This window comes from Capsicum annuum, chromosome 7 (assembly GCF_002878395.1).
Source record: "Capsicum annuum cultivar UCD-10X-F1 chromosome 7, UCD10Xv1.1, whole genome shotgun sequence".
NCBI classification, from domain to species: domain Eukaryota; kingdom Viridiplantae; phylum Streptophyta; class Magnoliopsida; order Solanales; family Solanaceae; genus Capsicum; species Capsicum annuum.
In genome coordinates, this window is record NC_061117.1 from 6,261,797 (window position 1) to 6,277,269 (window position 15,473).

General features: G+C 30.6%; 1 protein-coding gene across 1 annotated transcript; it reads right to left on the reverse strand.

Annotated features, from left to right (window-relative positions):
* Positions 1-262: 262 nt before the first annotated feature.
* LOC107876340 (F-box protein CPR1-like) lies at positions 263-988 on the reverse strand. The gene has a single exon (XM_016723285.2). The coding sequence runs from the start codon at positions 986-988 to the stop codon at positions 263-265; it is 726 nt and encodes a 241-aa protein (XP_016578771.2).
* Between the last annotated feature and the right edge of the window lie 14,485 nt (positions 989-15,473).

The following is a 15,473-nucleotide window of genomic DNA, read 5'->3' on the forward strand; positions in this document are numbered from 1 at the left end:
AAATTAAATATGGAGAAATAATTATACTTGTTAGAAGAAGAAGTTCATACATTATCTCTGAAAATAAATACTACTAAAAAACAAAAGAAAACAAAGTGTTTGTATGCGCAACATCAACATGTCCAGAGTAACAGAAACCTTATCCCTATCTCATGCAGGGGGAGCGCTTATGTTCTGATAGATACTCAACTCAAGCAAACATTACATAACTGATTTTGGAGAAATCAAGCTTTCTGTATAAACGATTCCTTTCTCAATGGACTTACGAGGCCAAAATCCAAATTTTCCTTTGGATGTCTGAAATGTGAAGGTCCGAGGTTTTAAACCTTGATGTGGGATCCCCTCGTGAATATAACAGCACATCACCATCCGGAAACCTATATTTAGGTTTGGCTATAGCAAGATAATCGACTTGTATGGTAAACAATACGATCCAAGATTCCTTGACGTCATAGTCTTTCATCGCCCATAACTTGAACATGCCCATCGAATCATCTTTAGCAGTAATATGGAAGCACAGCATTCCATCCAATAATGAAAGACCACTATCAGGCAGGCCTTGATCAACCCCTACGAACATATCCTCTAGCAAAGGTACAACTCCAAACACCTCATTTGAAATATCAAATGAAACAACATAATACTTCCTTCTGAATAAATAACCAAGCCAATGAAATGCTGCATGGACATATACCATAGGATCAACAATTTTATTTGGGTAAGGATAAATCTCCAGTTTACATCCTGTGGTAGGGCAAATGACAGTTGGAAGGCAACTAATTTTTCTGCAAGAACCACTTTTTAGCGTGAGAATTTCAATCCATTGTTTTGGATAATTCGTAATGTTCAACTTAAGGATCTTATAGCCATCACTTGTAGCGTCATATCTCAATCCAAAAGAAGAATGCAGTTCGTTAAAGTCTGCATGGGGAAGTGGCGCGGATTCTCTTGTGGAGGAGTTCCATAATAAAAGTTGTGTATCAGCCATAAGAAGAACCAACCCATCGAAAGAAGCAAATATATAATAATAATCCACGTAGTAGGTTAAAGGGGAATCGAGTTGTTGTACATAAGTCGATAAAGATGAAGAATAGAACTTAAACTTTAACATACCACGGTATCGTTGGAGAATAAGAAGCTTTGAGTTAGGGCTACTACGATGCTTTATCTTAAAGTAAGGATCTGATATTAATGCGTCCCAATTTTTTGAAACACATTTGAACCGAAGAAGAGATCGTGTAACCTGTTGAGGATTTCCACAATTATTTCCTCGTGAGTGTGAATAATGTTAGGGCATGTGTGCTTCTCAATTTGATTTGATTGAGAAAATCCATTATTTTCAATTTGTATATGCTTTCTCTTTTCTACTTTGACAGACATTGGATGCTTAAGATGAACACAAGTAGACAAAATAAATAAAACCTAAACCCTAAAAATAATAGAACACATGGGGCCAAGCCAAGCAGTATAAGGTGAGATGTTTTGGTATGATTCTAATACCAAATTTAGTCTTAGAATATAACCTCTTATCCCATCTAATATGGGATTATATTATGCCAAATCTCACATGATATAATAAATTAGTCCATAATCCCAAAACAATTTAGACAGAAAATTGGTTGACATAGATCCAAATATGAGTGTCTTTAGATATTTCACTCCAAATAAGAATGTCTTTAAAGAATAATCTTCGTTACTTTTTAAGTATAGTACAAGTACCATTTTGCCTCTTTACACCTCAAATATATTTTTTAAACTTTCCATACTTATTTGTCTCTCAAATTTTAATTTTTATTATTTTCACTTTTTTTTTTTTCCTTTTTTTCTATTACTTTATTTTTATTTTTCCTCTCATTTTTATTTTCTCAATTTTTTAATTCTTCGCTTTTTTCTGAATCATTATTTTTTTCTTGCCTTTTTTTTTTCTCGCTATTTTTTTATTTCTTTTTTTTGTTTGATCTTTTTTTTCTTTTTTCATTTCTCTTTTTTCCCTCATTTTTCTCAAACTTTATTTTTATTTTTCCTCTCATTTTTATTTTTCTCAATTTTTTAAATTCTTCACTTTTTTCTTGATCTTTATTTTTTTTCTTTCCTTTTTTCTCAATTTTTTTATTTCTCTATTTTGTTTGATCGCTTTTTTCTTTTTTCTCAACTTCTATTATATTTTGCTAATAAATAAAAAATTGGATAATCCGCAAAGGTGTCTTCTTTTTTTCACATCAAAGCAAATTTAAGGGCATGAATTGTTGTTACGAAGTTCTTTGAAAATTCTTGAGATAAGTCATGTCTCTAAGGTGAGAGTTGTAGAATGTCATAAATAAAGAATTAAATGTGGTAGTGTCAACTCCTGCCCGGGGGCATAATTTATTATTTGAAAGTACTTGAACTAAGTCTTGTCTCTAAGGAAAAAGTTGTAGAACATTCCATAAATGAAGACATAACATGGTAGTGTCAACTCTTACCCATGGGGCATAATTTGTAGTTTGAAAGTCTTTGAGCTAAGTCTTTCCTCTAAGGCAAGAGTTGTAGAACATCTCATAAATGAAGACATAACGTGGTAGTTTCAACTCTTTCCCGTGGACCATAATTTGTTGTTTGAAAGTCCTTGAGCTAAGTCTTGCCTCTAAGGCAAGAGTTGTAGAACATCTCATAAATGAAAACATAACGTGGTAGTGTCAACTCTTGCCCGTGGGGCATATTTTGTAGTTTGAAAGTCCTTGAGCTGAGTCTTGCCTCTAAGGCAATAGTTGTAGAACATCTCATGAATAAAAACATAACGTGGTAGAGTCAACTCTTGCCCGTGGGGCATAATTTGTAGTTTGAAAGTCCTTGAGCTAATTAAGTCCTGCCTCTAAGGCAATAGTTGTAGAATATCTCATAAATGAAAATATAACGTAGTAAAGTCAACTCTTGCCCGTGGGGCATAATTTGTAATTTGAAAGTTTTTAAGCCAAGTCTTGCCTCTTAGGTAATAGTTGTAGAACATCTCATAAATAAAAATATAATGTGGTAGAGTTAATTCTTGCCCGTAGGGCATAATTTGTAGTTTGAAAGTCCTTGATTCAAGTTTTGCCTCTAAGACAAGAGTTGTAAAACATCTCATAAATGAAAACATAATGTGGTAGAGTCAACTATTGCCCGTGGGGCATAATTTGTTGTTTGAAAGTCCTTGAGCTAAGTCTTGCCTCTAAGGCAATAGTTGTGGAACATCTCATAAATGAAAATATAACGTGTAGAGTCAACTCTTGTCCGTGGGGCATAATTTATTGTTTGAAAATTCTTGATCTAAGTCTTGCCTCTAAGGCAATAGTTGTAGAATATTTCATAAATGAAAAACATAACGTGGTAAAATCAACTCTTGTCCATGGAGCATAATTTGTTGTTTGAAAGTCCCTAAGCTAAGTCTTGCCTCTAAGACAATAGTTGTAGAACATCTCATAAATCAAAATACAATGTGGTAGTGTCAACTCTTGTCCATGGAGCATAATTTGTTGTTTGAAAGTCCCTAAGCTAAGTCTTGCCTCAAAGGCAATAGTTGTAGAACATCTCATAAATGAAAACATAACGTGGTAGAGTCAACTCTTGCCCGTGGGGTATAATTTATTGTTTGAAAGTCCCTAAGCTAAGTCTTTCTTCTAAGGTAAGAGTTATAAAACATCTCATAAATTAAAATACAATGTGATAGTGTCAACTCTTGCCCATGAAACATAACTTGTTGTTTGAAAGTCATAAGTCTTGCCTCTACAATGTAGTAGTGTCAACTCTTGCCCATAAAACGTAGCTTATTGTTTGAAAGTCGTAAGTCTTGCCTTTATAATGTGATAGTGTCAACTCTTATTCATGAGATGTAACTTAAATAGAAGAAATCGAAGAGAAGAACAAAAATAATAAAAATTGCGGAAAAGAAAGAAAATGAAGAAAAATATTAAAAAAATAAAAATCAAAGAAAATGTAGAAGTTGAGAGAGAATAGGAAAAAAAATAAAGGTTGATAAAAAAAGAAAGATTAAATAAAAATAAAGGTCGAGAAAAAATTAAAAAGAAAAAAATCAAAGATTTTTTTTTTTTTTTATAGAAGTAGTTGAAAGGTGTAAAGAAAAAAAAGTAAGGATTGAGAAAAACTAAAAAGAACAAAAAAAAAAGAGAAAAGAAAAAAGAAAAAATAAAAAATAAAAAGAAAAAAGAAAAAAGAAAAAAAAGAAGTTGAGAGGAAAAAAGGAAAAAAGTAAGGGTTGAAAAATTAAAAATAAAAAGAGAAAAGAAAAAATAATAATCAAAGTAAAATTAAAAAGAGAAAAAAATAAAAATTGAAAGATATATAAATATGGACTTGTTATCTATTATGAGGATCATTTATGTAATTTACTCCATTGATCAGGGACAATTTTATCCAAAAAAATATTAATTAATACGTAAAGGCTAATTTTAGGAAGCTTTTTCATTTATGGCTAAAAGAGATTCATCCTAATTTAGGATATGTACCAAACGACCGCAGATGAAGTGAAGGAAAAAGAACGGTGGTCTGAGGTTTTGGGCCGAGAAGGAATAATGGATCTGGATTGGGCTGTTCGTTTGGTTTCAAAGAGAAATTTGGGCCAGACAATGTTAGTGGAATTGGGCTGGATAATACTACGCTTTGAAATTGGAGAAATATAACGAAAAATAATATAAACATGCATCTTAACTTACCAAATTTTCATCCTTACAAAGTAATTACAAAAATCTAACTAATTATGTATCTTTGTTGGATATATCAGGAGCTAATATGTATTTCGGCAAATTCAAAATCGAAAAAAACTATCGGGAGCTAATTTTGTATATCGGTAAATTCAAAATCGAAAAAAATCTATCGGGAGCTAATTATGTATCTTTACAAAGAAAAAATGTATCTTTGTTGGATGTATTATGTGTCTTGAAAAGTTTAAAATCGTAAAAATATATCGAAAGCTAATTATGTATCTTCGTTGGATGTATGTAGAGCTAATTATGTTTTGAGATAGAGCCAAACTCGAGATTTTCTGTAATTGAGCAAAATATTAAAATTTTCTGTAATTAATCTCCAAACTGTCAGGATTTATGTTATTTTTACACAAAAATAACGGAAAACGACATGAGCAGACCACTCAAATATTTATTTTTTGTGTCAGAAATTTAACTCAATGAACATTTATTAATGTATATTGTCCGTTATATTTCTCCAAAATTCGTTTTCTAATACTAAGGAACTTGGTCGCGCGAATCATTGAAATAATTGTGAAACCATAACATTATCACTTCTTTAATGATAACTAGTATTAAGGGTGTCAAGTGGGTCGGGCCGGGTCAACCCGAAATCGGCCCGTGAATGTTAGCCGGGTTGTGGGCCGGTTTGGATCCGGGCTTGGTTGATCGGTCCGATTCCAGGCCCCACAGTAATTTTTTTAAAAATAATCCTGAACCGACCCACTTAACCCAACCCGGTCCAACCCACCTAAACCCGATCAAAATCGGTTAAAAATTCGGTCAAAACCGGTCAAAAACAAAAAAAAAATTCTTTCCCCAATATACACTATATATACCAAGGTCTATACATTTTAAATACGTTAAACAATATATATACACTATATATATAGTATATACTACATTAGAATTTAAAAAATATATACACATATACATAATTACACATGTAATCGTGTATACGAATATATGTTAGTTAAATATATATATTACTCTGAATAAAACATATACTAAAGATATATACTACATATAATGATATATATAATAATTTATAAAACATACACACATGTATACGTTAAATATATTCATCTATAGAAGATATATACACATATATACGTACTATTCAATATATACGTTCTACTTTAAATAAAATATACTACAATATATACACACACTATATATATAGTTATATACTAATTTATAAAACATATACACATGTATACGTTAAATATATACGTCTATAGAAGATATATGCACACATATATGTATCATTCAATATATATGTACTACTTTAAATAAAATATACTACAATATACACACATACTATATATTTAGTTATACACTAATTTATAAAACATATACACATGTATACGTCTATAGAAGATATATACACATATATACGTACCATTCAATATATACGTACTACTTTAAATAAAATATACTACAATATATATACTACAATATCAAAAACTGATTTTTTCTTTTTTTTTTTTAAAAACCAAACAGGCCGGTTCCGGGCCGATTAACCGGCGGGCTTTGACTAAGCCGGGTTAACCGGGCCCAAAACCAAAACTAACCTGACCCGGTACCCGGTACCCTACAGCCCGTGGGCTGACCAAGCCGGGTCAAACCGGACCGATTTTCCTAAGTGGGTCGGGTAGGGCCGGGTTGGGTCAACCCAACCCGTTGGACACCCTTAACTATTATTAGTATCAGCACGATGTGCGGACAATATTTAAATAAAAATAATTATTAAACAGAGACAGATTAAAATAATAATTTAGATCTACAAATTCATCAAATGAGTAAAAGCATTATAAAAATATTTCAATGATAAAAAAATAATTTAGATTTACAAATTTTTGAAACGAGCAAAAGCATAAAAAAATATATTTTATTGACCAATAGGTAAACCAACATAGACTAATGAAATGTAAGTCATCATCTCCTATCAATTATAGTTTCTTGAATAGTTCATAGCAAATAATTCATAATGAATCATTTCAAAGTGATAAAAAAGAAGATAAAACCAATTTGAATTTGTTGAAAATATTTACTTATATATGAATATTGAAAGGAGACTAAGTATGAAAAAAAAATTCTCGTTCTAGTTATATATGATCTATATCTATATCTATATCTATATCTATATCTATAATCTATCTATAATCTATATCTATAATCTATAATCTATAATCTATATCTATAATATATTAAAAGTGTTAAGCCCCTTAGAAAACTGATTTAAATTTTTTGTCCTTTATTAAAAATCTTCACAATAGATAAAATCGTCATTTCATTTATATTTTCTTTAAGGATTTTCTTATTCTCATTAAATAAAGAAAAGTAAAGGTCAATTAGAAAAATAAAAACATAAAACTGAAAAAAGTCTAGAAAAGCAAAAAGTAAAAACATGGGGAAAAAAAAGCCTAAATCCTAATTCTAATCCTAAAGTCACTTAAGGAAAACATTAAATAAATTTAATATTTTTGACAAATAAAAACATAAAAACATGGGGTAAAAAAAAGCAAAAACTTATGAAAAGGGATAAAGGAGTCCTAAATTTTAATAAACTTGAAAGAGGACCCAAAAAAAAAAAATAGAATCACTAAACAGGTTTGAAACAAAGCTTGAGGAAAAGAGTCTAATTTATAGGAAAAATTAAATATCTATTTTTAATATTAGAAAAATAATTGATTTTCATTTTAGGTGCAAAATCTTTTTAAATAATAAATTAGGGTAGAAGATTAGTAGGCAGTTATATTTTGACAAGTTTAGGTTTAGTGGGAGTCTGGCGGGGTTTGAAAGCATTGTGTCTGTCGTAATTTTAGCTTTATACATGTATTTTCTTACCGATGTCTATTATCCTCTATTATATATCGTGTTTTAGTTACCACATTATTTCTTGCATTATTTCACTAATGTTATCCACTGTTTTTCTTAATAATTGATATGTTTTCTTCATTGTCATATTTTCTGTAATATTTTCTTAATACGGGGTACTAACATTGATATCTTCATTGCAGTAATTTCTTGAAGCAGAGCAAAGAAATGCTTTATTGTTAGGAATTCTCAAAAATCCTCCACCACATTGCTGCCTATATTTTTCAGAACAATAGATTCTTCGGTTTCATTTGCCAACTTAAAACATATGTAAGTATCTTTTAACTTCTAATCCATATCTAATAATGCTATACCGGTGTAAATTATGAATATCTATTAAGAATGATCTCTCTATCCTATAGAGGGAGTGATAAAGTGTGTATTCTATCCTTCAAAGACTCCATATATAATAGTATATTAAAAATTATCTTGAGATTGAAGTCATAATTGTTAAATCCTAATTTTATAAGTTAGGTGAGGATCTATTCGAAACAGTCTCTCTATCCCACAAAGATAATTATAAGGTATACATACATCAATAATTTCACTTATGAAGAGATGTATTATAACATCTATCACGTTATTTTTATCGTTTAAATGAATCTTGTATTTATTTTAATGCCAATTGCTACATGAGTTCATATAATTTGTTATTTCGTACGATATTTATTCATTTTTTTGGTCAAACCAACATATTCTTATTAAACAAAATCCATTATATCTAATGTAGGCTATGCTTGCTACATTACACCTTAAATAACAGAACAGAAAAGGAAAAACTCTGCATCCCTAATCTATTCCCCCACCATCTCTACAATTTTCTCAACCCAATTACTATTTTTTCTATCATATCTTCTGTATATCTTATCAACTAATTTCATCTTACATTCAAACTTTATCTTCCTTCATGTGATTGTGGGATGTGGTACTTTGTAGTTCCATACTACTTCATTCCTTGCAGACCAAATGTGGTAGATTAATGCTGCTGTTATTGCCCAAACCAACGCTCGACTCATTTTACCTGGAACCTTTCTGGCAATTCTAGTCCACCAGCCTTGTAATGTCCAGTTCTATATCCTGATCTGTAGCCAGTGACATGTTTCTGCCACACAAGCTTGTGAGAAAGCACAATGAAATAATTATATCTATTTATTCACATAATTTAAATAGATATAACATTTCAATTAACATCTATTTGTATTTTTTAATAAGATTATTTTTCGTATATAATTTTATTAATTAACGTGAGATACACGTACAAAACACGTAAACTAAATTAGTTTTTATATAGTGGTAAGGTACTGCCAAAGATCTCATATGCTTGCTTATTAACTTTGGGCCTCTGGTCAGCCTCAAGCTTGGAATGCCATGTGCAAAAACATAACAAAGGTGGACCACTATATTTTGAATTTAAGTTGAATATTCTACATTATCAGATAAATTTGACTTGTTATTACAGGTTAATTAATTAATTTTTTTTAATTTTTATGTAAAAAATTGGGTAACCTACAATAGTAGGTCAAATTAACTGATAGTGTAGAATTTTTTATGCTCTGAAGGTGCACAGAACTTAAACTCTTATATTTTATGAAAGATTAGACGAGGAGACATTGTAGTTATATTCATTATTATATATTTTTCATTATATTTCTTCAATTTCATTGCGTAGCCCAAATTTCTCTTTTGTAAACCAAATGAACAACCCAAATCCAGATCCATTATTCCTTCAAGGCCCAAAACCTCAGCCAACCACTCTTTGCCTTTCACTGCCTACGCGGTCGTTTGGTACGTACCCTAAATTATCTCGGAATTATAATACAGAAATTATAATTTCTGGAATAATTTATTATACCATATGAGAGTTAATAGAAAATAATTCCATATTAAATTGAGACACGACGTTATATTTCAAGACTAAATTTGATATTAGAATTATGCTAGTACAAATTTATACATCAACCAAACATGCTACCAGTTTAGTATCAAACTTAAACTGGAATCTCCCATCTTATACTGGTACCAAACGACCCTCATGTGTTCTATTAATTTATTTATAGGGTATGTTAGAGTTTAAGTTCTATTCTTCTTCTTTATCGAATTATGAGGATGTACAACAACTCCATTCCCCTTTAACCTACTACATGAATCATTATGAATTATTTGCTTCTTTCGATGGGTTGATTCTTCTTCTGGCTGATACGTTGCTGATAGTTTTTTCTTTATAGGATCTGTAAACTTCAGATGAAATTTTTCTTAATTTTTGTTGCCGTGCTTTCACATATCTCGATTTTTGTTATGGGCTCTAATTCAAACGTCGAACAACAAGTGAACAAAAATTTATAGTCAAATTATACATATATCAATAAATTGAAATGTAGGGACAACGATGTGGAAATTTGAGGCAAACATTGTGTCCTTAATAACAAAGTTTAGAATAAGAGTAACTTACATAAATCTAAGATAGTTTAAGTAATATTACATAAATTCCCATTTATTTTGTTAATTACATCTTATTTCGGAATTTTAAAATGGTGATAGTGATACATATTAAAAAGTGATACATATGAAACAAATCAGGTAATTATTTTAGGAAGCAACGGATTTTCGCTAATTTTAACAACGTAAATCTCGCCTAAACTATTACAAGCATTAAAAACGCAATTCCATTTGACAACAGTTCAACATTGAAGCAAACCACATTAGAAGCTGAAAGTTTTTCAAATTTGGAACAAAAAAATCAATATTCAATATATATTTTTTTCTGAATTTCTTCAATAGATCTCGTCACTGTGTTGTTGCGTCATTCTGAGAAATGAGTTTCTGGAATAAGGTACGATAGCTATCGGATCGACGGTATTGTAATTCATGAAAAAATGTCATACCGCTATTTAATGGACGCAATATCAATTCAATTGAAAATTGACTTATCTATGAAAAGAATTCATGCCAAATACGTTGTTCAAGGCAATTCATCAGCGTTAGACATTCATAATGATATGGCTGTGAAACTTTTTCTTCAGATTTTAAAAGCTGAAACTATATTGGGGAAGTATCCACTGTGTATTACAACGAGTGATATTGTAATTGACAGTGATGATGTTGACGCAGATGATATGACGATTGAGTGTTATGATTTTGTTGAGCCGTCTGAACTTGCAGTTGTTGTAGTTGGTAACGTTGAATCTCAGTCAGTTGTTAATGTAGGTGGTGAAGAACTGATAAGTGATCGCTATAATAGTGTTGTAAAGGTGAACCAAAAGTATAAAAACAAAGCTACACTTGTCTCGATAATGCGTAATATGCAATCAAGCACATGTTCAATTTCAGAGCTGAGAGATCTGACAAGTAGAGGTTTGGTTTTAATTTTTAATGAATTTTTTATTTAATTCGCAATTTGATACATCTGGAAACTGTAGTGATACATTTGTATATTAGTTAATTGTTGATTTATATAGTAGATTATTAATATAACTGATTTTTTATGTTGGTGATTAATGTAACTGGTGTTGCAAATAACAAATGATTCATATAACTGGGGATTCATATAAGTGTTGATTCATATAATAGATTATTCATATAACTGTTTTTTTATGTTGGTGATTAATGTAACTGGTGTTGCAAATAACAAGTGATTCATATAACTAGTGATTCATCTAAGAGATACAAATAACTAATTATTATTGTAAGTGGATATTTTATATATGGTGATTTATATTGGTGATTAATATGACTAGTTATTTATGTAATTTGATATTCATATATAAATGTTGATTCATATAAACAGATTGGAAAAATAGGTTATTCATATATCTGGTGATTCATATAATAAAAACGAATAACAAATTAAGTTCATATTTGTGATACATATTAACTGTTTATTCATTGGTTAATTGGCTCATTTTTTGATTGAAGTAGTGATTCATATGATATATGGTGCTTCATATATAAACAGATTAACGTAACTTTATTTTTTTTTTATATATTTTTTTGACTTATATTTCAGTTATGTCTTGCTGCGCAAATCGCTGGAATGTAGTTGGTATTCAAGGCGTCCTGTAAGCATGGTACTGATACATTTATAGTACGTACCTTTAACGATGAACACACTTGTTCAATAATGGATAGAGTGTTTGAGCAGCAGCATGCAACCATTGCCTTTGTAGCTGGAATAATAGCTCCAAAGTTGATGAACTACAAAAGAATAATCACCCCAAGCGACATTATTGAAGATATAAAAAGGGAACTTGGTTAGGACATAGATTACATGAAGGCATGGCGTGCTAAAGAACGTGCTTTAAAGATATTGAAAGGGTGACCAGCTGGCGGATATAAGAAAATGCCTAACTACGTATTCATGTTGAATTCTGTTTATCCCTATTCACATATAAGGATGCATAAGTCTCCGGATAATTAGTTCATGTATCTATTCGTAGCACTACAACCTTTTATTAGGGGATTTGGGTATTGAAGGACTGTTGTGGCAGTACACGGTAGTCACATGATAGGATCATATCAGGGAACATTCGTTTCAGCTAGTACACTTGATGGAGCAGGTATTGCACGTAGTGATTTATATTTTTCTTACAAATGATGGTAATTGTTATATAACTTAGACATAATCATTGTTTGATATTATGTATCAGGACATATATTGCCGCTTTCTTATGGGATTGTAGATTCTGAGAATGATTCATCCTGGACGTGGTTTTTCCAGCAATTCAAGTGTGCTATCGGTGAGCGCGATAATATGTGCGTTGTATTTGATCGACATAAAATCATAATCAAGGCGGTTAGTGTGGTCTATCCATGTATACCACATTTTGCATATATTTGACATCTTTGAAATAATGTCTGCACGGATTATAGAAAGAGTAAGGACAAGCTGACCGACGAGTTTCTTGCCATGGCTAAAGCATACAAGTTGGATAATTTTGATGAACTTATGTATAAAGTGGAAAAGATTGACAATAGAGTTAAGTTATATTTGAAAAATGTTAGATTTGAAAATTGGTCACGAGTTCATGCTCCAATAAATAAGGGGAGGATGATGGCTTCCAACATTGCAGAATGTATCAAATCTCGTCTTGTTGAGGCTCGTGAACTGTCAATTTTAGATTTTCTTGAACGGGTCAGAATTTTATTTGATGCGTGGAATCACAAAAATAGAGACCGATCTAGCTTTCTTTCTAAAAAGTCATTGGGAGGTTGGTTTCAACAAATTCTTCAATTGAACGAGGCAAAGTCATTGCGTATGATGGTAAGTTAAAGTAACAATCAGTATACTTTAACTAAGTTGATTTGCAGACTTTTTTTAATATTCTTATTACAGATGTATCAAAGTGATACATGTGGAATTTTGATACATCTGTTAAAATAAGCCTCTAGTTGAATTTTTGTTCTTTATATTTAATTAATGTGGGTATTTTATGGTTCATATATTATGTTGACTTACATAAAACTTTATGGAATAATATTTTCAGATTAGGGAGTCAACTAACTACATATACGGTGTGTATGAAGAAGGAAGAAAATACATTATTCGGTTGGATAATAGAACTTGCAACTGTGGTAGATTTCAGCTTGATGAGATATCATGCGTGCACGCTATTGCTGTTTTGAAAAGCAAACATGTAAACGAAATGAAGCCATACTACTCAGATTACTACAAGAAGGAGGCACTAGTGAAGACTTATGAAATGCCGCTTTGTCCAATGCCCGATAAACGAGACTGTCATGTACCACCGGAGGTGTTAGAAGATGTGTTTTTTTCTCCAAAATATAAACACCCACCAGGAAGACCCAAGAAAAGTAGAAAAAAGAAAAGTAGTGAAAAGTTTTCATCAACATCAAATCGTTGTGGCAAGTGTGGGTATGAAGGACACAATAGACGTATTTGCAACTACTTTCCAAAAGAGATGTGACATTTTCTCTTTAAAGTTTAATCAGACATGTTTACTTAGTTCAAAGTTTTGAATTCAATAATTTGAGTTAATTACTCAAAAATTCGTTGCTTGATATATTCTGTTTACAATTGAAATAGATACGTGTTTTTAAGATCATTGTTTATAATTCATTAGTACTATTATCTTGTGCAGATATGTTAGAGTTCATGAGGAATGCTAGTGATACATTTCCTAAAAGAAATTATAAAGTGATACATATTACTATTTAATTTCAACAAGTTAATTGGTGATACATATTAATCATATTGTTTTCAATTAATACATATTAAAAAACTTAATATTGTTATGTGATTCATATAAACCATTCGTGTAAAATTAGTTGATTCATATTAGAAATTAAGATTAACATGTTAATTGGTGATCCATTTTCAACATATTGGTTATAGTTTATTCAGATCTAATAATTTTTAACTGGTGATTCATTTTAACCATTTGAAAAATGGTGATTCATATAATTAGTGAATTATTTAACTGGTTATTCATGAAACTGGAGATTCATATGATTACAGAATATAAATGGCAATAATAGAACGCAACTTAACATATTAAGTTGCAGTTGGTGATTCATATAAAAACTGATTAGTAATATAAATAGTGATTCATATGGTATTTAGTGATACATATTAAAAAAATTAATATTGTTATGTGATTCATATAAACCATTCGTGTAAAATTAGTTGATCCATATTAGAAATTAAAATTAACATGTTAATTGGTGATCCATTTTCAACATATTGGTTACAGTTTTTTCAGGTTTAATCATTTTTAACTGGTGATTCATTTTAACAATTTGAAAAATGATGATTCATATAATTAGTGATTTATTTAACTGGTTATTCATGAAAGTGGAGATTCATATGATTACATAATATAAATGGTGATATTAGAATATAACTTAACATACTAAGTTGTATTTTGTGATTCATGTAAAAACTGGTTAGTAATATAAATGGTGATTCATATGGTTAATAAAATAATGATGCTACATATCAATAGATAAAATTGAAAATTTGTGATAGATTATGTAAGTTAAACTGCCCACAAAAATACTAATACCAGATCTGCTTCTAAGATAAAATGTCATGACATTTTTTACAAAAAACACATTGTCATGATATATCCAGAAATCCCCAAACATAAAAAAACCGAAAAATCAGAATTCCACAAACATAAGAAACAAATATCCTTTTGTCACACAATAAATGATAGACAATTGTGGTTCAACATCAATCATCTCGGTATCCTCAGATTGAATGAAGGTGGGTTTTAGCCTAGGCGGATCCTGGTTATCACTAACATATCCAGTGCATGCCTTGTTCACACTATAGTCCCATAACAAGGATGCGTATCTTGTACGATGCTTTTTCAGATCAAACTCTAAAGATGGTATTAGATTTCGTTCACTTAAAAATTCAGCATATGCTGTAACAAACAAGCCACAATCCCTGAAAAATAGAAAAGTAGGTATTTTATGTGTTACCGTGAGCTCTTACTTAAAATAATATATTTAAAAGAATAAATGATACTTACAACGTGCCGCTTGATTGTTGCACAATTCCATCAACAATGTGAACATCGAATGCATGCTGGTCCGTCTTTTCCTTGTATGCATCTAGAAGTGATTAGTTTGTGCGATCTTTTTTTTCAAAAAAATCAGATATTGTCAAAAAAGTTGATAACATTTTAGCAAGCTCCTTTATCTTATCAGCATGACCTCTATGACCTTTTATCGAGTCGCACACACGAATGCATTTTTCTTGAGTACTATGACTGCCAACACCCAGTGAAACGACCCTTTACAATTTATTGACACATACACCTCGTCAATCAAATGCCATGGAATACCAATTGAAATGCATAGTCCTTGCATAATCTCACAAATTGATCTCTCCACTGAAGTCACTTTCATTGA

What these genes read in the sequence shown, in the direction of transcription:
- LOC107876340 (XM_016723285.2), bottom strand. Translation starts at nt 988, where the DNA reads ATGGCTGATACACAACTTTTATTATGGAACTCCTCCACAAGAGAATCC.